Below are 24,345 nucleotides of genomic sequence, written 5' to 3' on the forward strand. Positions count from 1 at the left end.
GTACTCTCAAACATGCACCAGATCACAGCTCATTCTCATTTAAAACCCTGCAGGGGCTTTAACTGCATTCTCTCTAATGCAATTAGAATAAAACCCAGAGAAAACCTCTAGCCTGCAAAGGTCCTATGTGACCCAACCCTGGCCTGCCTCACCCATCTCATATCCCCTCCTACAGTGTCTCATTCTATTCTGCCCTTGAACATACTGGGCTCACAGGTCTCTAAGGCTGGACACTTGCAGACTCCCTATCTAGGTCACCTTTTTCCTGCTCACCACTGAGCTCCAATGTCACTTGCCTAGAGCAGTCATCCTCACCCTCCCAGCCTGTGTCAGCACCACCCCCCACACCAACATGTCACTCTCTGTCCCATCGCCTGGTTTACTTTCTCTACAACACTTATGGCTCTCTGAAATTATCCTGTTGATGCATCTGTTTCTCTGTTCTGTCTTCCCCTATGACCACTGGTGAATGTCTGCCCAGGGCCTTGGTCTCCTTCACAGCACCCAGATCACTATCCAGCAAACAGCAGGTGCTCAATAAGTGTTTCTCCAATGAAAGAATGAAGAGCAGTCCTGGGGCAGTGGAAACAGACATAGTTCAACTAGGGAATTCGTGAGTGGCTCGGAGAAGGCCTAGGAACTCCAGGGCGAAAATTCTCAGAATTATGTAGCTCTGGACCAACAGACAAATACGTTTTCACCTTCCTGGGGACTGAGCAGAGGGCTCTACTTCTTAGAATCTCTGCCCCAGGCCTCAGGAGCTCCACTGCTCTGTTCAAGCTTTGAAAAGATATACACCAATGATGTTTACTACAACAGAGGAGGAAGAAACCCTAAGATTATATGTTAAAAGAAAAACATCTCCTGTCCTGAATTTCGCCGCTCTGTTTTCAAGTGCTATCCTCATTTTTAAAAAATGTCTTTCAAGAGCTGGCTTCCTCTCAACTCTCTGCAGCACCCTTTCTCTCCCCACCTTAGATCTCGGCAGAGCACTGCGGGACATGCACACACCACAAAAGGATAGTTGTGGAGCCCGCTCTCCCACAGGAAGTTTCCAGACCCAAAGCTCTGTGGGCGATTCACGTGACGGGGGTGATTATTTTCTATTAGGACCAAAACACAAAGCACAAATCAGCGTCTCTCCCCAAAGATGTGGGAAGGCGGCCGCCCTGCAGCTGCGCGGGGGAGCCAGGAGGCAGCGCCTGTTGCTTTAATGGTGCTGACTTGGACAACTGCCCGTGAAGCAATCTGGACCCTGAAATAAAATAAATAACAAATACTCAGGCAGAGTATTTCCTCTAAATCAAAGAGAGCCTCCCAAGAACCGAGGTTCCGTTCGCCCAGCTTCACATTAACAAACGCCAGTGGGATGTGACCCGTGCAGTCCCCAGGCCCTGCGCTTAGAGGGCTCCCTGCCTGGTTTCATGCGCTTCAAATTCGTAATTCTTAAAGGGCCCTGCATTTTTCACTGTGCACTGGGCCATGCCAATTATGTGGTCAGCCCTGCCTGTGAGCGGCACACATGCTGAGCTTCAGGGGCTTTGGTAGCTGGGCTGGGCACTCCACGACCCCTCCCTGTACCTTCCTTATTATCAGAGTCCTGAGGGAGGCTTCGTGTGCCTTGTAGCACGGAGGCAGAGTGACCTGCCCAGGAGAACTTGGCCACTTGTGGCTGAGCCCAAACCAACACCATGATTGCTGTGACAGTTTCCATTTCTTGAGAAGATATTCTGGAGGCACAGCTGTCATAGAACTGGTTTAAGAATGGACTCAAAAGCCACCTCCTCCAAGGTCTGTACTAACCCACATTTTTCTACAAGTCTTCTTTTATTGGTATCTGCTTAAAAAAAAAAAAAAATAAAGTGTCAGGGTGCCTGGTGGCTCAGTCAGTTAAGCATCCAACTTCTGCTCAGGTCATGATCTCACGGTCTGTGGGTTTGAGCCCCGCACTGGGCTCTGTGCTACAGCTCAGAGCCTGGAGGATGCTTTGGATTCTGTGCCTCCCTCTCCTTTGCCCCTCCCCAACTTGTGCTCTCTCTTTCTTTCTCTCTCTCTCTCTCAAAATAAACATTAAACAAAAATTTTTTTAAACATAAAGTGTCTTCTGAAGGGTGTCATATTGGACCAGGAATCGTCCAGGTTCCCTATTCCAGGAATCTACCACCTAAAGCTAGACTCTATGCTCTCATGGAAGCACTCTGAGGCCACAGGACACATCCCCTACCACCCAGTATCCTTAGCCCAGTCTCCATCATACGGGGCAGGATCTGAGTTCCCAGCCCTGCCACTTAGCAATCTGAGCAAGTGACTTATTCTCTAAGCTTCAAATTTTCAGCTGTGAAATGAGCATAATAATAGCTCATCACCTTACTGAGATTCCCCAAAATAAAGCAGGCACAGTGCTGGGTTCCAAAAGGCTTGAGTACGGCACCTGTTAACACTACTTTTGGAACTCAGTGAGTGTCTGCTTTCCAAATATTTAAAAGCAGACCAAAAGGATGGACTATGCCCAGTCAGCAATTTTTAGAAATTTAAACCAAAATGCAGGTTAGTGGTGAAATACTTCTTGGAAGTGGGTAGAGACAGGTAAGGGTATATAATCCAAGAGGGCAAGGACAGGAGCCAGTAAAACATTCACATGCTGGACAGAGGAGCACAAAACCACTGGATTTAAATGATGGGTGGGATGCATGGTGGACTGAGATGTCAGGCACCGCAGGCAGCAGAGATGATGAGGAGATGGCCCCGAGGGGGGAGGCCAGCACATAGGGTGGGTATGCTTGCCTGGCAGAGCAGCCGGCCTGGGTGTCTACCAAGCTGGTACCATGTGCCGGGTGCTGGGGTTTGCAGACATTTCCTCTGTAACCAGTTTCAGAGTCAGTTTGTGGAGAGCAGTTAATCCCACAAAGGAATCGAGGCTGGCAGTGTGGTGCCACAGCTGGCCAGTACCAGCTCACCAGGATTGCGCAAGTCTCTTCCCGCCTCGGTGTTCAGTGACATCACTCTGGGGGCCTGAAATAGGCCACAGTGGGAGCACTGACACCATGGAAAGTGGCAAATGCTATGAATCAGGGCTTTTCTCTCCCCCACCTTTTCAGAGTGTGGGTTGTTAAACATTTACTAGCACGCCACTGGCTCTGTGCCATAAAAGATTATTTAAAATGAGGGGCGCCTGGGTGGCGCAGTCGGTTAAGCGTCCGACTTCAGCCAGGTCACGATCTCGCGGTCCGTGAGTTCGAGCCCCGCGTCAGGCTCTGGGCTGATGGCTCAGAGCCTGGAGCCTGTTTCCGATTCTGTGTCTCCCTCTCTCTCTGCCCCTCCCCCGTTCATGCTCTGTCTCTCTCTGTCCCAAAAATAAATAAACGTTGAAAAAAATAAATAAATAAAATAAAATGAGATTAATCTGTGTTTTGGAAACGTATCTCTGGCAGGGGGTAAAGGAAAGACCAGATTATAGGAGAGGGAAAAGGTCTACAGACAGAAGAGGTAGAAGGTTCCAGCAGTGGCCCCAGCAGGTACAAGGCTTGAGCCAAGAGAGTGGAATGTCTAAAGTTAATAATTATTTAAATGACAGTCATTCCTTTCTCTCTGAGCTGTTTCTACATTAAAGCATCAGCAAGTTTTATCTCAGGTTTAAAACTCAAGAAATTAAATGTTAGCATAAAATTCCATCATTTTGCATATTTTTTATCATTAATGGCTTGTACTCAAAAGTAAAGAAATAAGTAGTCTGAACACATATACACACACAAATCATAAATGTAGCTTCTGGCTTTAGTCTGAAGACAGTGTTATCAAACAGCAGTGGCAATGGCCTGAGAAGCAATGACTAGCACAGGCACTAACAAGGTCACATTTGCAGGGCTGCTCTGAAAATTTGTCTTGTGTTTGCATCCGTTGGTAATTTTTGTTACAGCTACATTCTGGATCTGTATTCTCCCTTCACCTTGATACTGATGTATTCCAGGGGTGGCTCTCAAGAGTATCTCTATCTCTATCTCTATCTCTACCTGTATCTCTATCTTGTCTATATCTATATCTATATCTATATCTATATCTATATCTATATCTGTATCTATATCCTGTATCTTTCATGAATGAGCCAAAATGAACCCTTGGTAGGGTTCTTTCCTAACTTACTGTCTCTAATCATCTCTTTTTATTTTATACCTTCTCAGCACCTACACATTCTGTCTCCATTAAATTAATTTCTGTAGCTTTATGTTCTCCTTTGGAATTTTTGTCAGATCATTTCCTTTATATTTCAGCCCTCATCAAGATCCTAGCCAATCTGCTTCCATTGCACTGGGGTAAGGAAATCCTGCTTTTGGCCTGAGTTCTGCTACTAGCTGGTTGTGTGATCTTGGGCCAGTCTATAAAAACAAAACAAGAGGGTGAGCAAAGTGACCTCCCCAATCACTTCTGAGCATAAGAAACTGTTTCAGTTCTTCTGACTCCTCCAGAATGTCTAGTCTAGTCCTCTGCAGGCGGCAAGTGCTCAATACATGGCTCATATAATAACAAACATAATCAACACATCCTTTTTGGATGGAGAACCCCCAGTGTCTCAGAGACAACTGCTATGTTTCTCTAGACTAAATCATCATGAACACTGAACCCTAACATAATCAGATTTGCATGCTCCAGGATAGCTCTAAGGTGCATTTGGAAATAAATGTCAAATATCCTGCATTTGCAGGATAATTCAGAGGCTCGAGCTATGGATGCAGCGATCTGAGTTCTGTTTCTGCTTGACCATTAATTCTGGAGATCTGAGAAACTGGCTTAACTACATCATACCTCTAGCTCCCCTTTGCACCTGCTTCCCTGCAGGAATGGTAATAAAAGGATAAAACTTTTAAAGTGTGAAATGAAAAGAATTCCTTGCAAGCAAATAAGATCTTATGAATTTGAAGTTGAAAAATTAATCACATCTGATGTCAAATGCAAAGAAGTACTAAGTACTTTATTTAACCAAGGAGGCTTATTGTATCCCTTTCCCCCAACTCCCAAACCCTATCAGAAACAGAGAACTCATGGAAAGGAAACAAAAAACTTTTGTGTCTCCACAGAAGTGATATCACCCTAAAGTAGATAAAAACTGGTTCTTGGGGAGTGAAAAACTCTTACTGTGTTGACATATACTGTGTTAGTATATGCAGCACACATATACTAAATACGTGTCATATTTGTGTATATAAATTACAGATACATAAACAGATATTCAGTATATATCTGTGGTATTAGAATTTCACTGAGGGGAGAGAGAACTCATTACCATTCTTGGTCATTACCATTACCAACTTGGGCCCAAAGGGAAACCATGCTAGGATTGGTGAGGAGCAAACCCCGTCCAACCTCAGGGGACCAGGCTGAAACCTTCTGGAAAAGATCCTAAATGAGCTGCCAGAGGTTAATCGGAGGATTAACAGGAGAATGAACAGCTTTTGCTATTTCTGGAAGCTTAAAGACAGAATCAGTCCTCCACAAGAATTTCAAAGAACTTCAATGAAAACTGATTACTCTCCCATTGCACAGAAGCAATGGCTTTGCCTCAAGAGGAGACAGAGCTACTCAAAGCGATGAACAAGAGACAGCCCCAGGTCAGATGCCCCCGATATTCAGCCCGAGCTGGAAACAGCTGTAGACAAACTCAGCTGATCTCTCTGCAAGAAAAGGTAACAGTTCACGCTTGAGATGACAATAATCCTGAGGAATTTTGTCTCAGAAGGGCATAGGGTATGCCTATGTGCATGACAGAGACCCTCTTCTGGGGTTATCTTCCTCCTGCCTGCACAGCTTTTCTGCTGAATGGACTAACTGCCAACACCATCACCACCAAGACCACTCGGTGTACAGAGATCCTTGGTGGCTGTGTGGCTCCACTATCTATCATCCGTGCAGTCAAGACCTTAGCAGAGAAGTCCCTCCAACGTTCCTTTAGAAACCACCTTGTGGGGCACCTGGGTGGCTCAGTCAGTTAAGTGTCTGACTTCAGTTCAGGTCATGATCTCGTAGTTCATGAGTTCAAGCCCCGCATCGGGCTCTGTGCTGACAGCTCAGAGCCTGGAGCCTGCTTCAGATTCTGTGTCTCCCTCTCTCTCTCTGTCCCTCTTCCTCTTTCTCTCTCTCTCTCTCTTAAAAATAAATAAACATTTAAAAAAAAAAAAAAGCTACCTTGCTGGTGATGTCTCTGCTGCTACCCTGGACCCGAGGCCCTGTGGTTTGTGACAATGATGGTGTGATGGGAAGGGCCCTGGATCTGTCCTTATGCCCCCACTGACTCACTCACTGTGTGACCTGGGGTGAGCCACCCTTTCTGACTTCTCTTTTCCATCTGTCAAATGGGACCATAAATCTCACCCTTCTTACCTCATATAGTTTGTAATAATAAAGAGAAAATGTGCTTGTTGCATCCATAATGCAATAATAATAATTTCCAAAAATGATATAAGAAAACTATGAAGGTGTGAAATTACCTTTCTGTAAAGTACTGTTCCTATTTATTTTCCACTTTTAAATATTGCAAGCACTTTTAATCAACAAGGCGCTGGGAGCAAAGGCCAGAACGTCTGACAAACTTAAAAATTACTATGGGAATCAGTCCACAGATTTCCACTCACCTTTACTCATGGTCAGGTGCCCCTGGTAATGAAAGACATGAAACAGAGCCACACAAAGGCACCTGCAGGGTAATTACTCACCAGCTGCTGTTCTAGGGGAGGGACCGCATCATGATGGCCATATATTATGCCAGGATTGTACTGACTAAAAAGGACTGGATAAAATACCTTCTTCCCTGCAAACCAGAAAACAAACATTCACTTAAAGCAACAGACAACACTATTAGGTTAGTACACTTATATTCAGTCCTCTGAAATGTCCCAGATATTTGCATCCACTTTTCCTTTTCTTTTTTTTAAAAAAATTTTTTTTTCAACGTTTATTTATTTTTGGGACAGAGAGAGACAGAGCATGAACGGGGGAGGGGCAGAGAGAGAGGGAGACACAGAATCGGAAACAGGCTCCAGGCTCTGAGCCATCAGCCCAGAGCCTGATGCGGGGCTCGAACCCGCAGACCGCGAGATCGTGACCTGGCTGAAGTCGGACGCTCAACTGACTGTGCCACCCAGGCGCCCCCACTTTTCCTTTTCTTATCACTCAACCCTAAAATAGATCTTAGGAGTTCTGCACAGGTAGATCAGAGGGACAGACTCTCAAATATCTCTGACCTCCTAGCAAAGAAGTGGTATTCAAAATACTGACAGTCCTTGGGTGCCTGGGTGGCTAAATCAGTTGAGCATCCAACTCTTGATTTCAGCTCAGGTCATGATCCCAGGTTGTGGGATCAAGCCCCATGTTGGGCTCTGCACTGAGTGTGGAGACTGCTTGGGACCTCTCTCTCCCTCTCTGTCTCTCCCCTGCTTACACATGTGCTTGGCTCACTCCCTCTCTCTAAAATAAAAAATAGAAACAAACAAACAAAAAAAAACCCAAAATACTGACAGTTGGTGGCTGTGGCACTGGGCATCAACCAACAGGAGTGAGTGTGAAAGAGAGTTCTGGTACTCCCTGCCCTTCCAGACATTAACCCTTTAATTGCTGGTCTGTGGGAAGTCTGAAGGGTTGCCAGAGGGGTCATGGTGACTTTAGGCAGCAGGAGTAGATATAGGGACCCCAGGCACTTGCTCTTTACCAGTTTCCACAGAAGAGTTTCAATATTTTAACAGTAGTTATCAGCTGAATATCAGCCCTTGCTATGAGTCAAACTCTATGAAAATCATTTTCATATTGTGGGTTCTTCCCACACTCAGAGCCCTTGCTCCCTTGGGAACTGCCCACAGCTATGCCTTTCCCTTTAGTGTCAGGCAGCTTTTCAGTCCATGTCTCCCCCAAGCCCCCAGCACTTTCTCCCATGGGTGTTCACTCAGGCCAACCTCTTAGCTGAAAATGGTAAATGAGTTTTAGACTTGAACCTAGGCCAAAGAGTCCCAGAATTATGGCAGCTGACAGGCCCACACCATGACATCAAAGGAGAAATTAAACCAGATGATTTTGCTTTTTCTTGGTCATTGGGTAAAATTGGGCCAATTCAGAAGCAGGAACATCAGAGGGAACCATGAAGAGAACGAGTGTGTGACAGAGCTGAAGGCCACCCTGGGGGAGAGAAAGGGAAAAGCCAACTCCAGATCCCCATACCTGGCTGTGTGTTCAGCCTGCATGTATTGAGGAATTCGGAGGTGAAGTAGATATCAACGTCACAGAAAAAGAGAAGGACGTTGCTTCCTTTCCAGAAGCGGGCTCCAACATCAAGTCCCTTTCCTCGAGAAAACTCTCCATTCAGTTGGATGAAGGTAAAGTTCCTGAAGTTGGCAGCTCTAAAAGGGAAGACCAGACACAGTCACTCATGCGCTCATGCATCAGGCAGACAGAACCCCCTCGGAAAACATGTGACCAGGGCCCACCCACATTTTGCCACCTATATCTTGTAACCCTGCAGGCACAGAGACTACCCAAGAAGATACAGAATGACCAAGACTCACTGGAAACTCACTGAGATTAAAGGCACCAAGAACACTTAGTGAAGTTGTAACTTATGTTTTCTTTCTCTAGCAATTTCCCCATTATGAAAACTGTACTGTTATGGCTAATGGATATTCTTTGTGATAAAGAAAACTTGAACAAGTGGAGACTAGGTCAACAGAACCCAGGGCAATCTCCATGTTTCCTGAACCACCTAATGAAACCACTGGGCCAAAGAAATAAAATCACATTGGAATGGCCCCACCTACCATCTGTATGCAACTCCAGAGACCAGGCATGATGGTCTTGATGTGGATTTATCCCCAAACAGGCTTAAACCTGGACTCCTTCCCCACCTTTAGGTAAAGCAAGAGAGCATGGTAGGGAAAATGACAGACTTGGATTCAGATCACCAGGGCTGTCCCAACCCTGGCTCTCCTATAGATTAATTCTGTGATCTAGGCAAACCCATTAATTTCCTGGAAGTGCAGTTGCCTCATCTGCAAAATGGGAATAATAACACCCACCTTAACTATCTCACAGAGTGATTAGTTAGATAAACACTGCCAAGAGTCTAAAGCAGTATGTAAACATGAGCAATTGTTATCATTAGCACAGGTGAGGATTCCCAGGCCTGTGGTAGTAAAGCCAAGACATTTCTTCACTTGGCTGTTCTTTCCCAAGGACATCAGAAGCTTCTGAAATGGGGCATGTCTTTTTTTTTATTTTTTTTAACGTTTATTCATTTTTGAGAGCTAGAGAAAGACAGAGTGTGAGCAGGGGAGGGTCAGAGAGAGAGGGAGACACAGAATCCGAAGCAGGCTCCAGGCTCTGAGCTTTCAGCACAGAGCCTAACACGGGGCTCTAACTCACGAACCGCGAGATCATGACCTGAACCAAAGTTGGACGGATGCTCAACCGACTGAGCCACTCAGGTGCTCCTAAATGGGGAATGTCTTAAGCAGAAATTCCAGGAACTCATGTTGTACCTAGAGGGACAGGGATTGTCTTCTGCCAGATAGAACTAGAGAACTACTTTGAGTCCTAACCCTGTGTGTGCAGGGGCCTGGCATTCGGCAAATCTCCCTTTTCCTGCTCACACGGGCCTTCTTTTCATAATGGTTCCTCTCCTTCCACAGCCTGACTCTTTCCTCTACCCATTCCTAACTTCTCCCTAATCATTTTTTTTTTTTTTTTTTGAGAAAGAGAGAGAGAGAGCAGGGGAGAGGGACATTGGGAGAGCAAGAGAGAATCCCCAGCAGGCTCCATGCTCAGTGCATAGCCTGACACAGGGCTTGATCCCACAACCCTGGGATCATGACCTGAGCCAAAATCAAGAGTTGGATGCTCAACAAACTGAGCCTCCCAGGTGCCCCACTTGTCTCTAATCTTGATGTATTCAAAACAAATACAAAAAAACCATTTCCATTTTAAAGTTTGTATTCCAAGTAACCATCTAGGGTAAAGGTCAACACAAATATAGAATCAGAAACTTTTCCAATGCTAAGTTGTACTTGTATCTGGTAATTTAATCAGTAGAACTAGTTGTGCTATTCCTTCCTTATCATCTTCTTTCAGATCTGGGAGTGAGCTTGGTTTTTTATCTCTGGAATCTGTGGGCCCAACTTCACCTAAGTCCAAAGCCAGACACACTTTTCTGATTTAGATCAAGGCAGGAGGCCTGGTGACTGGAAGAGCACTGGTGTCTGAGTCAGTAAACCTGGATCCAGGGCCTAGAACCGTACCCGCCCCCAATAGGGGCTCTACATATGTTTGTGATTAAAGGTGTGAACAGAGGAATGACTCTAATCCTAGCTCTGCCTCTAATCTATTTGGGGGAAGTCATTTTACTTCTTTTGCCTTAGTTTCCTCATTGCGACTTGATGGTTGCAGAGGCCAGAGGGTCCTTTCCACTCTAAAATTCTGTTTTCCTGAGATTCTGCCTTCAGTTCAGCACTGCTCTACCTTTGGAGGGATTCTCCCGGTAGATGGCCCCAGTTCATATTTTCTGTAAGTAGCACTGACGTTATGCTCCAAAGCCTCTTCAGGACCTATCCTGGCCCTAGCTAGGACAGTGCCACCTACTTGTTGCAAAGATGTGCAGGTGGAGTGAGGCCCCTGAAGTCCTGCTCACATCTCCTGGAGCTTTCTACAGCCCAGCTCCTGTAAGGCAAGCTCAACCCACTTCCTTCTGCCCTAAGTAGGAGGTTTTCAGGAAAGTTTTACCCTGGGGAGGTGCCTACATTTTCCCCTCTTCCTCTAAGGGAGTCTCCTGCCAGTTCTCATAGGACTTATCCACACCCAGGGGCTCATCTTTTTTCTAACAGCCAGTAGTGGGTCTTTTTCTTGATTTGTCTCAAGCCTCATACTGTTTGGGATCCTCCCAGACTGCAGGGATATCTGTTAGCTAATTGGCAGAGCAGGGAGGACTGGCATGTCCTTGAGCAGAGCCTTCCTTATTCAGCTTGTTTCTGACTCATAATTCAGGTACCTCCTCCAGGAGGTTTTCCAGGATCTATCATTAGAGAGTTCAAGTATAAAAATGCTTTATATTTGAACAACAGCAAGCAACTTTCACGAAAGGAAGAGAAATGCTGCTCCTTAACATGTTGTGTTAAAGGAACTGCTGACTTTCCTCCTTGAACAGCGTCCATTGTATATATATATCAAATTTTTACAAAAGTTAAGTCACGTTGAATACTTAAATAAGAACACATGGCAGGGGTACCTAGCTGGCTCAGTCAGTGGAGTGTGTGACTCTTGATCTTGGGGTTGTGAGTCGGAGCCCCACGTTGGGTGTAGAGATTAAAAAAAATAAAATCTTAGAAAAAAAAAAGAACACAAGGCAGCATTAGAAACAGAGGTAACCGCATTAACTACATGACAGGACTGAGTGAATGGTAGAGACAGATGAGTGCCACAAATTTCAAGCAGAAAGTGGTAATTTGAAGTATGCACTTACCCAATATATAACTTAAACTAGTTTGTTCTGCCTCCAAATTTCCCAAACCCTGCTTCCAGCTGCTGTGCTGCAGCAGAGGGCAGAGGAGGGAGGAAGATGGGGGTTGGGAGCTTGTCTGTCACTCACAGCCACTAGGAAAAGGGGTGGGGAGAACACTGGGCCTAGTGTTTGAAATGACCTTTGTTTGGAAGAACTTTTTTGAAAAGTCTAAAAACATCAGCTTCTATGCTTCAATGTGCTGCCTCTAGAGAAAGAATTCAGGAAAACGGATGCCAAGGGACCCTCCATATGGCCCCAATGTAAAAGACAATCTGCTTCCTTTCTCTTCATTCAACCTCTCTACAAGGATGAGATGATCCACATTATGTCCACAGCACTACCCAATCTGAAAATGCACTTCAAAGCCACTCTCAGTGTGTCTACAGGCCATGCAGAAAGCTGCAGGGCATGGCACTCGGCTCTGTCCACTCACTGTCCACACAGCAGCCCCTATGTTCCATGTGGGCAGGTACCCACATGGTACCAGCAACCTCTGCTTCCCTGAACCCTCATCCCCGCAAAGAACCCTGCCCCACCCACCTCTGCCTGGCTGCCTCATCCACCATGACCAGCACTGACCAACAGCGTTGTTACTGTCAGCCTCACAGTGTTGGCTCTGCACTGAAGGCCTGAACCAGGGAGCTGGACATGAGTGCACAAGGAGGCAGCATGGGACAGAGTCATCTGTGGCCTGGGAGGCACCATCAGCCAGTCATGGGTATTGGAGAAGGCCCAGGGCTAACTGTCATCCATCTGTGGCTCCCAGCATGGCTGCCAGGTTACTGAGCTCAGCTATGAGTCTGTCTGGAGCTGGGTAATAGTACGGTCCTTCCTCCTCATCACTCATCCAAAATACTTATAATTACCCAATGTCTGGAGGAACCCTTTGCTCTCCTCTTGCTGTCAAGAAGGGCCTCTGATAATTAACAAAGAAATTCTCTACTAACAAAGGGGGCTGAACTGGAAACACCAGAAAAAGAATCAGAACAACTTTACCTTCCCACTTTTCCAGAACAGAGAGATTAACACATTGTCAAACCTCTGGGCCTGGAAGCAGACACCCTCTTCTCATCTCAAACTCATCAGCACCAGCTCCAGAACACAGAGCACAACGAGATGAAGAGAAATTGGCTTCTGCGAGATAACCAGGCCCCTCCTTCAATGCATCCCATATCTTTACTCGGGGGGCGGGGGGGGGGGGGACTTGCTCACTAGGCCAGAGTACTCCTGCTCAGCAGTGTATGAAATAGTGTATTAAGAGGCAGTGAGGCCATGCAAAAGCAAGGACACATTTCAACACAAAACACTGATTCACCCCAATGGGGTCTAGCAGTGGGTTTGGGAATGTGCACAACACAGCCATGAGACTATAACCCAAAAACGCAGAACACAGAAGTGCACAGGAAAGGACCCTGTTTTGTCCTCTGTCCACAACCCCCCACCCCACAGTGAGCAGCCAGAAAACAGTCACTGATGGTGTACCATGGCTGGGGCCTCCTGCCTCTGGAATACACTTCTTCCATCCACTCCAGAGAAAACCCCACTCAGTCTTCACAACCTGAGTCAAGTGTCACTACCTCTTATGCCTTGCTGCAAACTGAAGTGCCCTCTCTGGGCTCCCATGCACTTTGCCCAGTTCTCCATCTGTCCTGTGCCCGGTGCCTTCTTGTGCCTTTGCCTTATATAGACACATACTTGATGACCTCATCACTCTAAGTTCTTGGCGGGCAGGGAATGCATTTTTTTTTACACCTTCCGAGATGATCTGGCAGTATGCAGTAAGTGGCACACAGAGGTAGGGACATAGTGGGTGATCAAGAAGCATCAGATAAATCAAGGGATGAATCCATGGGAAAAGCTTAGGTATATCTCAGACCTGTCACTGTTGGAGGGCACTGCCCAGATTCCTCCTTCTTCCCTCAGGTGGGTCCTGCTTTAGCCCCCACATGTCATCAGAAAGAGTTTCCAACCAACAGATTCCAAAGGACAGGCACAAACCCATCCTTTTAGAAAGATGAAAAATATGTAAATAACAAAGAGAGCTGAGAAAAATAAGATACAATTTGGTTTGAAATATTTAATTTATCCATACAAGGAAATGTAGTATTTAGTGGTACACACAAAGTAATGGCCTGGTAAGAAAAATGGGCATCTTTCATGGTAGAGTGAGGGCACTAAATTCTATGCCATGTAATTTCCTACTAAGAATCAGAATACGTAGTTCCGAAAGGCCACATGATTACTCACAATTATTCTTTCTTCTTTTCTTCTTGAATTGTATTATTGACTGATGAAACTCTCAAGTCTCTCATTCAATTCTCTTCTTTTATGGAATAAGTTTGGTGCACAGGGACTCCTCCAAGTTATATACAATCATTCTTTTAGAGGTTACAATGACCTCAGAAAGCTACTGTTTCTACTGGAGATTTAATTTCTCTAATTGACTTACATTTCCCAGAATTGCTGGATTGAAAATGATAAAAGATCTTGTTGCCTAATATAATTTACTCTCATACAGACTTCTTCCCACCATTACAAGAAAATTCTCTTAATGTGGCACTTCCCACAATAGCCCTTCATTAAAAAATACTTTAAAAATTTACACAAAAACTAGTATTATATTCAATGTATAACTTAAAATTTAAATCTAACAGCTCTAAATATTGAAATTGCTTATGAGTTCTACTTAATGAAAACATTCAAATATGGTCAAGAATTTAAAACTAAACATACTCTCGGGCAGCTTTTCTAGATTTTTTCTAGATTCTAAGCTTATATAAATCAGCTTATACAACTCCATTTTAGCAAATTTCTTTTGAAAAGATAAACAAAATGGACAAACATTTAGCTAGACTACCTAGGAAAGATTTAAGAGACATTACTCAAATTAATAAACAAAAGAGGAGACATTACAACTAATACCACAGAAACACAAAATATCATAAGACTACTGTGAATAATTATATGCCAACAAATTAGATAACTTAGAAGAAATAGAGAAATTCCTAGAAACGTACAACTTACCAAGAATGAATCATAAAGTAATAGAATATCTGAACAGACCAATAATAAGCAAGGAGACTGAATCAGTAATCAAACATCTCTGACAAATAAAAGCCTCAGGACCAGATGGCTTCATGAGTAAATACTACCAAACATCTAAAGATGAATTAATACCAATCCTTCTCAAACTCTCCCAAAATATTGCAGAGGAAGGAATAGTTCCAAACTCATTTTATAAGTCCAGCATTACTCTAATACTGAAGCCAGACAAGGGCATGACATGAAAAGAAAATTACAGGCCAATATCCTTGATGAACACAGATGCAAAAATTCTCAAATAAAATATTGGAAAACCAGATTCAATACATTAAAAGGATGATACATAATGAGCAAGTGGGATGCATCCCTGGGATGCAAGGATGGTTCAACACCTGCAAATTAATAAACATGATACACCACATTAACAGAATGAAGGATAAAAATCATCTAATCATTTCAACAGATGCAGAAAAAAACATTTAACAAAATTCAACATCATTTCATGATAAAAACTCTGAACAAATTAGGTATAGAAGGAACATACCTCAGCATAATAAAGGCCATATATGACACACCTACAACACTATACTCAACAGTGACAAGTTAAAAGCCTTTCCTCTAAGATCAGGAACAAGACCACTCTTACTCAACATAGTATAGAAATGTTAGCCCTAGCAACTTGTCAAGGGAAAGAAAGTAAAGGCATCCAAATCAGAAAGAAAGGAGTAAAATTATCTCTGTTTGTAGACAACATGATCTTACACATAAAAACACTAACCAAAGGCATGCCTGGGTGGCTCAGTCAGTTAAACCTCTGACTTCAGCTCAGGTTGTGATCTCATGGTTCATGAGTTCGAGTCCCGTGTTGGGCTCTGTGCTGACAGCTTGGAGCCTGGAGCCTGCTTTGGATTCTGTGTCTCTCTCGCTCTCTGCCCCTCCTGCATCCACTTTCTCTCTCTCTCTCTCTCACTCTTTCTCTCTCTCAAAAATAAGCAAACATTAAAAAAAAATCCTAACCACGTCACCAAAAAAACTGTTAGAACTAATGAATTCAGTAATGTTTCACAATACAAAATAACATAAAATCAGTTTGTGTTTTTATATACAATGAAAGAGAAATTAATCACATTTACAATAGCATTAAAAATAATAACATAAAAAGTAGTGAATTACTGACACATGCTACAGTGTGGATGAACCTTGAAAACACCATTGTTAAGTTAAGAAGCCAGACACAAAAGGTCATATATTATAGGATTCCATTATATGAAATATCCAGAATAAGTAAATCCCTGTTTTTTCAAATGCTTTTTCTATGTGTATAGAGATGGCCATGCAGTTTAGTGTATTACATTGATTGATTCTTGTATGTTGAGTCAACCCTGCATTCTTGGGATAAATTTCACTTAATCATGGTGTATAATCCTTTTTATATGTTGGATACAGTTTGCTAGTATTTTGTGAGGATTTCGGCACCCTATATTTATAAGGAATATTTGTCTGCAGTTTTCTTCTCTTATGATGTCTTTACTTGTTTAAGGTATCATAGACCTCATAGAATGAGTTGGGAAGTGTTCTCTCTTGTAAATTCTGAAAGTCTGTGAAGCATTGGTATTAATTTGTTCTTTAATGACTGGCAGAAATCAGCAGTGAAGACATCTGGGTCTGGCCTTTTCTTTAGGGAAAGTTTTCTGATTCCTATTTAAATCCATTTACATGTTCTAAGTCTAGTCAGATTTTCTTTCTGAAGAAATACTTAATTTTGACAGCATACAAAACATGGTCCTCCATTCCCTCTCCCCTCCTTGGTGTTGTATTAAAATGACATCTTTATGTACTGTGTCTATCTAATACAGGTAGATGATCCTTCTTTATGCAGTTAACTTTTAAATCAGATAGGAGAGAAGAGTTATAAACAAAAAAATACATTTATACAATACTGTATTGTATTTCCCTATGTAGTTACTTTTACTGGAACTCTTTATTTCTTCACAAGGATTCGAGTTTGTCTAGTGTCCTTTCATTTCAGTCCTAAGGACTCCTTTTCATATTTCTTGTAGGGCAGGTTTGCTAGTGATGAAGTCTCTAGTTCTTGTTTATCTGAGGATGTTTTAATTTCCCCTTCATTTCTGATGAATGGTTCTGCTGAATATAGAATTCTTGGTTGAGTGTTTTTATTCCAGCACTTTGAATATGCCATCCCACTGTCTGGCCTCCATTGTTTCTGACAAGAAATCAGCCATTGCTCTTATTAAGAATTCCTTGGAACCAATTAGTGCTTCACTCTTGCCACTTACAAGATTCTCTCTCTCTTTGTCTTTGTCTTTCAACTGTTTGCTTATGATATATTTACTGTGTGTTTCTTTGAATTTTCCTATTTGGAGTTTTTGAGCTTTCTAAATGTATAGATTCATGTTTTTCATTAAATTTGGGAAGTTTGGAACCATTATTTCTCCAAATATTTTTTTCTGCCTCTTTATCTCTCTCCTCTCCTCTGGGACTCCCACTATGTCTATTTTGGCATGCTTGATGGTATCTTATAAGTCTTCATTCTTTTTTATTTTTGTTTCTCAAACCTAAGCATATCAATTGACCTATCTTAAAGTACACAGATTCTTTCTTCTGCCTGTTCAAAACATGCTCAGCACCCCTTAGTGAATTTTTCATTTTAGTTATTGTACTTTATCAATTCCAGAATTTCTATTTGGTTCTTCTTTAGAAGTTCTATTTCTATTTGATAAGACATAGTTCTAATTGGAATGACTTGGTTCTCATAGTTATCATTAGTTCTTTAAACATGGTTTCTTTTAATTCTTTGAACATATTTAATACAGATGTTTTAAAGTCTTTGTCCAGTAAGTCCAACACCTGGGCTTCCTCAGGGATAATTTCTAATAATTGATTTTTTTTTCCTGTGCATGAGCCATACTTTTTGTTTCTCTGCATACCTCATAATTTTTTGTTTAATAATGTAACTCTGGAAATCAGAATCAACTCCTTTCTCAGGGTTTGTTGCTGTTGTTCTCTGTTGTTTTTACTTGTTTAGTGACTTTCCTGAACTAATTCCGTAAAGTCTGCATTCTTTGTTGTGTGTGACCACTTAGTGGTAAGCTAATGACTAGACAGAGATTTCTTTAAATGCCTAGAACCAATAAGTCTCCAAATATTTGCCAATGGATTTTGTGTACACGTTGGGGCATGCTATCAACATTCAACTAGGTAGTTGACAGCTTATCTTTGCCTTTACGTGCTTCTTGCACAAAGTCTCAAGGTCCACCAGAGGTGAAAGGTTAGGGCCTGCTCACATCTTTCCTAAGTATGAGCAGAGCCCTAGATGTGTGCATGGCCTTCTAGATCCCCAGGAATGTATTTGAGCTTTTCAAAGCCCCAGTGGAGATCTCACTCCTCAGCCTCACCTTTTATGCTTTTTGGTTAATCTGTTGTTTGCCTAAACTCTTATCTACCACACCTCAGGCAGCCACAAAATTACAGACTTCCTATAACTGTGTTTTGGAGGAAAGGCTTTTTTCCACTGGGAGAGCTCTGAATCAGGTCAAATAAAGACAACCTTGTGAATAGAGACTTCAGAGAATTCCAGACAGGTCGGATTATGACATTTCTCTGGGAATGATGCTTTAAAGGAGCTCCTGTCCCATTGTGGCCCCTGGTGGCTGCCAGGCTGTGGTTCTTGCTGTGCTTGTGAGTTATTGGATTTCAAGGCTACCAAAGAGCCAAGGAGAAGGTGGGAATAAGGTAAATTAAAGCTGCACAAAAATTCAGTCATTTTTCTTGGATAAACATTTTCCAGATTATTGCAAGTTTTGTTTAATTTCTAGAGTTCTTAAAAAGTTGATTCTGACCATTTTTAGCCATTTTCTCATTGCTTTATGAAAAGCATTTGCACAAGTTTTTATTCTACCATTTTTGGTGACATCACCTTTCTTTAACTGTTGAATTATATTTTATTTTATAAACAATATCATTTAATTTTTTTTCATAATATATTTTCCTACCATTTTTATTTGAAAAAATTTCAAACCTTCACAAATATAACAATAATATATAAGTATCCACATATCTTTCACCTAGGTTTACCAAGTGTTAACATCCTGCCTGCCTTCCTGCCTGCCTACCTGCTTTGAACGATTTGAGGGTTAGTTGCAGATATGGTGACAACTTTACCCTTGAAGAGAAGTATCTCCCAAGAACCAGGCCACTCTCCTTTATAACATTATAACAATATAATAATCACACTCAGGAAATTTAACATTATTACAATAATATACTCTATATGCTATGTTCAAATCCCCCAAAGAACAATTTAGAACACCTAAATCAGGCACATCTCCAAAAAGAGCAGAATCTGTACCAAGAAGAATCATACTTAGACCCTCTTGCAAATGCCAGGAATGGAATGGCCACAGGCCTGAGATGCTGCCTTAATATGTGAGGTGCTTCCCAGGGTTCAAGACTCCTTATCTTCTTGGGAAGTATTTGCTGTGTTGTTTTTTTGATTTTAGCAAATGATATAGTATCTTAAAATTCCTTAGGGAAAAATTAAAGCAAAGCAACAATTCTGCTCAAATTTAAGAAACAAATCAAAAGAAAACACACCAGAATAAAACCTTTCTCCCCAATTTTCTTCTGGGATGTCCTGATAAATATCACATCCTTGAGGGGATGTGTCAAACAAACCTTTTCAAAGAGGCACGAAATGATGACACACACCATAGTAAGGCAGGTCCCTGACAACACACAGGAAAAAAAAAAAACCCTCTTTTATGTCACATACTTGCAATGACAGGGCAGTGTCTCATTTCTAGTACTTTGATCTCAGAGATAATACCTCTGAGAGATGCCTTTGTATTCTTATGATTGGACAAAGATGAAGTTGCAATGTAGAAAATGTTAACTCATGCCAGTTTTTTTTTTTTTAAATTTCCTAATACACAGCTCCAAGCAAATGTCTACCTAGGCCAGCAAAGTGTGGGCCATGGACCACCCAAATCAGCATCACATGTGGGGTTGTTCATTGCCAAGTGTTCATTACCAAGCTTCTTCATCTCAGGCCTACTGACTCAAAATTTCTGAAGCTGGATCTCAGGAATCTGTATTTTAAAAAGCACCCCAGGTTATTCCCAAAGCACATTTCTATTTGAGAAAAATTAAGCTAGGCTTTAATCTGAGATTAACTGCAACTTAAGATGGAAAACTCTATGGAAAAAGAATCAGATATTGAGAAACTGATTTGTACTGTTATCTATGGAAGTAGCTTTTTAAAAGCTGCTAATATTTTGACTACAACCCTTACAAAGGAGTATGTTATACATCATGACACAGTAGACACACACACACACACTTTATAGTGTTCTAAAACAATATTTATCCTTACTTCTTGTAATGCACTTTGATATTTTTATCCTATTCTATTGCAATGTTTTAAAAACACTGGACATAACCCACTAAAGCTTTTTCACAACCATCTAATGAATCACAAATTGCAGTTTCCAAAACACTGATCTACAGCCATCAATGGAAATGTAAAGCTCAACCAAGTAAGCATAAATCTAGAGACAGAGTACAAACATGGCATGAGTCGAACTAGATTTTTAAAAGATATTCTAAATATATATATACATTTAGCTGCATTTAGAACAGTTTAATCACAATGCTGGTATCCTAATGAAGGAAAATATCATTTAGGCTGATTTCAACTCTTATTATTTTCAGTTGACAATTCTGGGTTTCAGAAGGAAATAAACTGGAGTAAAAATTTGGTGCAATGTTAAGCCTGTGAGTACCAGTAGTTAACGGATGAGGTTCAGATCCTGGCTCTCCCATGTGGTAGGGATGGCAGCCTGAGGAATGACCTCTCCAAGCCTCAGTTTCTTCTTCTATGAAATGGGGCTAATGACAGCATCTGTGTCATAAGGTTGCTGTGAATGTTAAATAATTCATGTAAATAATAATGGTTATTATTCAAATATAAGATGCATTTTACCATCTTAAAAGAATGATAAAAATTACATCTAAAGAGGGCTTATTATACAAGCTTTCATATAGTTTACTAAGAATACAAATATACTGTGTACCTGGCATTGCCCTTCTCTTGATGAACAAACACTGAATGTTTTCTGACTATGACTCCATGTTAGGTGCCAGAGTTACAAAGGGCCATGTGATATGGTACATATGGTACTACTTACTAAGCAGCTGATAGTCTATAGTCAGGACAAAAGAAAGAAATGTGAATACCCAAATCATATGCCAAGTGCCAAACAGAAGAGATGCTGACAGGGAGTGTAGTCTGAGTTCAGAGAGAGGACTGGTCAGGAAGAGCTCTAGAAGTGGGCACTCAGGGGTGGGGTGGGGATAAAAGGGTAGGGGTCTGAGTGCATAGAAAGGAGGATGGAGAGAATTCCAAGTAGAAGACAATAATGGGAGCCAAGACGAAGGGGCGAACCACGCCTCCCAGTTTGGATGGGGACAGTAAGTCATCAAGACAAGGTTAGAAATTAAAGCCAGTTTGGGTAGGAGGCTCGGGCAATAGGTGATTAGGGAGAGTGATCTGGAAGGTGGTGTGGTGGTGCTGCCCTGTTAAAGTCAACTCAAGCTGGCTGCGGAGGGTGGGGCATCCTATGGGAGGTTGTCTGATGAAAGCAACACCGGGAGGGGGTAGGACCCGCCACATCAACCTTGCAGATATCCCCAGTTAGCACAATGAGAACATCAACACAGAAAAATAGGGTTCCAATTAATTTCTCTAGAGTTTCCATAGCACGGCTTTAAAGCACTGATGGACTCAGTCTCTAGCACAAAGTTCTCAGTTATGGATAGATTACTCACTTGGAATTTTCCAAAACTTTAAGTAAACCGTCCCTACCACTGAAATGATTCTACTTTTCTTGTTCAGATTCTATTCATTCTTTGCTCACCAAGCAACCTTCTGACCAAGTATTCAGCTTGCCAGGTAATTTGATAGAGAGAAGAACGCCTTAATAAGAGTCATTAAGCATTCCAGTCACTAGAAAGGGTATCTCCCATAACAACATCAAAACTGGCCTTCCACTTATCCATCAGATTTATGTCAATTTTGTTATACTAATCAGCAAATGTCCTTTAATGTGCTCAGAAGGTGACAGACCCAGTTTTGACTGCACTTTACAGTCACCTGGATAACTACTTAAAAATACTTTGGACTGGGACAGCTGGCTGCAATTAAGGCCTCTCCTGGGCAGCCCCTGGGGTGGCCACCGCTTTCTCAAACAATGACTCTCAATCCTGGCTATGTATTAGAAGCAACTGAGAAACTTGAAAAAAAAAAAAAAAAGATCCATGCCCAGGAATGGATACTTCCAGAGATGTTAAAACCTATCCACTAGGCAGAGGACGTGAATTCTAATAATCCATGCACCTCATTCTGAAGCAGAGATGAAAAGGATACTGAAATACATTGGAGTCGAGAGATTTCTATTTTACTTACATGTCGGATAATCAGTTATTCTACTCTCTTTGATCGCCCTTCCACAGGGGCCTAGCTTTTAAGCTGTTACTGGTTTCAAACTCTGAATTCCATACTGCTTTAGAACAGAGGTCAGCAAACTTTTTCTATAAGGGAGTGGAGAGTAAGAGTTTAGGCTTTGCAAGTCATACTGTTTCTGTCACAACTACTCAACTCCGCGGTTATAGCACAAAAACAGACATAAATAATATGTAAACAAAGAAGCATGCCTGCATTGCAATACAACTTTATTTACAGAAACAAGAGATGGACGAAATTTGACCAGTGGACTGCTTTAGAACGTTTGAGTTATTATAATTAGCATTCTGATCTTGTGCCCATTAATACAAAATTAGTAACAAAGTATGAAAATAAATACAAAAAGTGCTCTCAATCTTGTCATCTTATCTGTGGACTATCATCCTCTTCCCATTTACCAGAAACTCAAAACAGGGGGCTCTGTTTATATTTAGACCATATGGAATTCTTCAGACTATTTCTGCTTCTGAGTACTGCTGACCACCCTCCAAGCTTCACTTATGGAGAAACCAGTGAGGTCTGCAGTCCTCCACAGCAAACCAGAAGGGAGTGTGGCTGTACCATTCTGGCCTCCTCACTAGTAGAAAATGCCCGAGATATTTATTAAATACTTGTCCATTTATTTGGGTAGGGAAAAAGTCCATCTGGGATGCTTTCATTTATTCCCCCATACAATTGATCAGTGAAGTACAAAAATACAAGCCTAAGTCTAAAGTTTTGTGTTAGATAATTTCTGTTCAGCTGAATAGGCTTAATCAATGATCCTGTCCTAGCCATCACTCCTGACTTCCCCCTAATCTCTCAATATGCATAATGAATGAAAGTCGACAGGGTGAGACCATTTGCTAAGTGGATGAAACTGGAGCACAGATAGCACTCAGCTGGAGCTCGCTACACACATATGGCATCCCTCATTCCCACTCTGTGACATCAAGTTCCCAGATCAGCAATGCTGAGACAACATCCAGTCATGCAGAATCTCCAGGAAGCCTGTGGCCCCATCCTTACAGCTCAGGGAAGTTTATCTCAATTGTCAAAGTTAATGCCCTGCACAGCAGGTACCAGTGTCAGGTGGGGTGGTCTCCCGGGGAAGGAGGGTGCACAGCTGGCAAACATTCAATCCCCCAGTTGACCCACAGTGTTAAGGAAAAGAAAACTGAAGCAGAAGTTCAATCCTTGGATGTATGTCTCTGAGCTCAGTTACTATGAGTCCTTATGACAGTTCACATCGTACTTACTTGGAAGTGTTTTCAAGTATTCCTTTGACCTCATTCATTTCTTCCTTCCCAAAGTAAACAACTGTGAGATGAATTCTCCCATCCTGTTGGATGCACATCTCCCTAGAAAACAAAACACATGTATGTCTGGTCCTGTGTTCACAATAACAGGCAAGGTCCAAACAAATACCTGTTTTGTAAAGTGCAAAAGGTTCTCGAAGTAAACTGAGTGAACTACCGAAAGAGCAGAGATGGGTCAGCAAGCCATTTCTGGCTGGCCATCACAATTACCTGTATTGATATGTATCTTACGGAGAAAACAATGAAATTTAAACGTGCAGATCTAGTAAATGAAACTCAGACACAAGAGGCCACAGGTCTGATCTGCCACAGGCTTAGCCCATCGGGGTCACCTAGTGTCATGGAAAGGTCACTGGGGCCTTATTACCCTTCTTTGCCATAAGAAGTCTATGAAGTACAGAAGACATAAACATAGATTCCATTTTACAGATGAGAAAGCTAAAATCCAGAGAAGGTGAGACAAGAATCCTTGTCTATGAGCTTTCCTGTGTGTGCCAAACACAAACAGTCTTCAAGACTGAATGAGCAAAGGTAAAAGATTCTTTCATGTAGGGCTCCAGAAACCTTTCTTCATACCTCAAGGGAATGACCAGGCTGGAGCGCAGCTGCTCTGCACACCTTCCCTGGGTCGCACCTTCCCGAGCACCCACAATCACCTGCACTACTTCCCTGTCTCTCCTCCTGGTGACCAATTGTCCCAGGTACCTGGCACCTCAGGCTCCAGGGTCCCGACAGCCCTCTTTGGGCCAGGCCTCTGGCTCTGGACTGGTCTAGACCTACTTTCTCTACCAAAGCTTATTTATTTGCCTATGTCCTGCTCTCTAAATGGTAACACCTAGCTAATCTGGTAAGATACTCCGCTGAGGGTTTACCATATATACATTTGTGATATGTGCATAAATTAGGTATGTGTATATGAACATATGTGTGTGTAAGTACAT

General features: G+C 42.3%; 1 protein-coding gene across 10 annotated transcripts in view; it reads right to left on the reverse strand.

The window, feature by feature from the left end:
• The window catches only part of CSGALNACT1 (chondroitin sulfate N-acetylgalactosaminyltransferase 1), a 341,572-nt gene that overhangs the window by 6,529 nt on the left and 310,698 nt on the right, over positions 1-24,345 (reverse strand). For all 10 annotated transcript variants that reach the window (XM_045458327.1, XM_045458353.1, XM_045458335.1 and 7 more), the window contains 3 exons: positions 23,345-23,446; positions 8,200-8,378; positions 6,705-6,799 (listed from right to left, as the gene is read on the reverse strand). In XM_045458327.1, the coding sequence (XP_045314283.1) occupies positions 6,705-6,799; positions 8,200-8,378; positions 23,345-23,446 (376 nt within the window). The remainder of the gene's footprint in view (positions 1-6,704; positions 6,800-8,199; positions 8,379-23,344; positions 23,447-24,345) is intronic.

Source organism: Leopardus geoffroyi, chromosome B1, assembly GCF_018350155.1.
Source record: "Leopardus geoffroyi isolate Oge1 chromosome B1, O.geoffroyi_Oge1_pat1.0, whole genome shotgun sequence".
NCBI lineage: Eukaryota > Metazoa > Chordata > Mammalia > Carnivora > Felidae > Leopardus > Leopardus geoffroyi.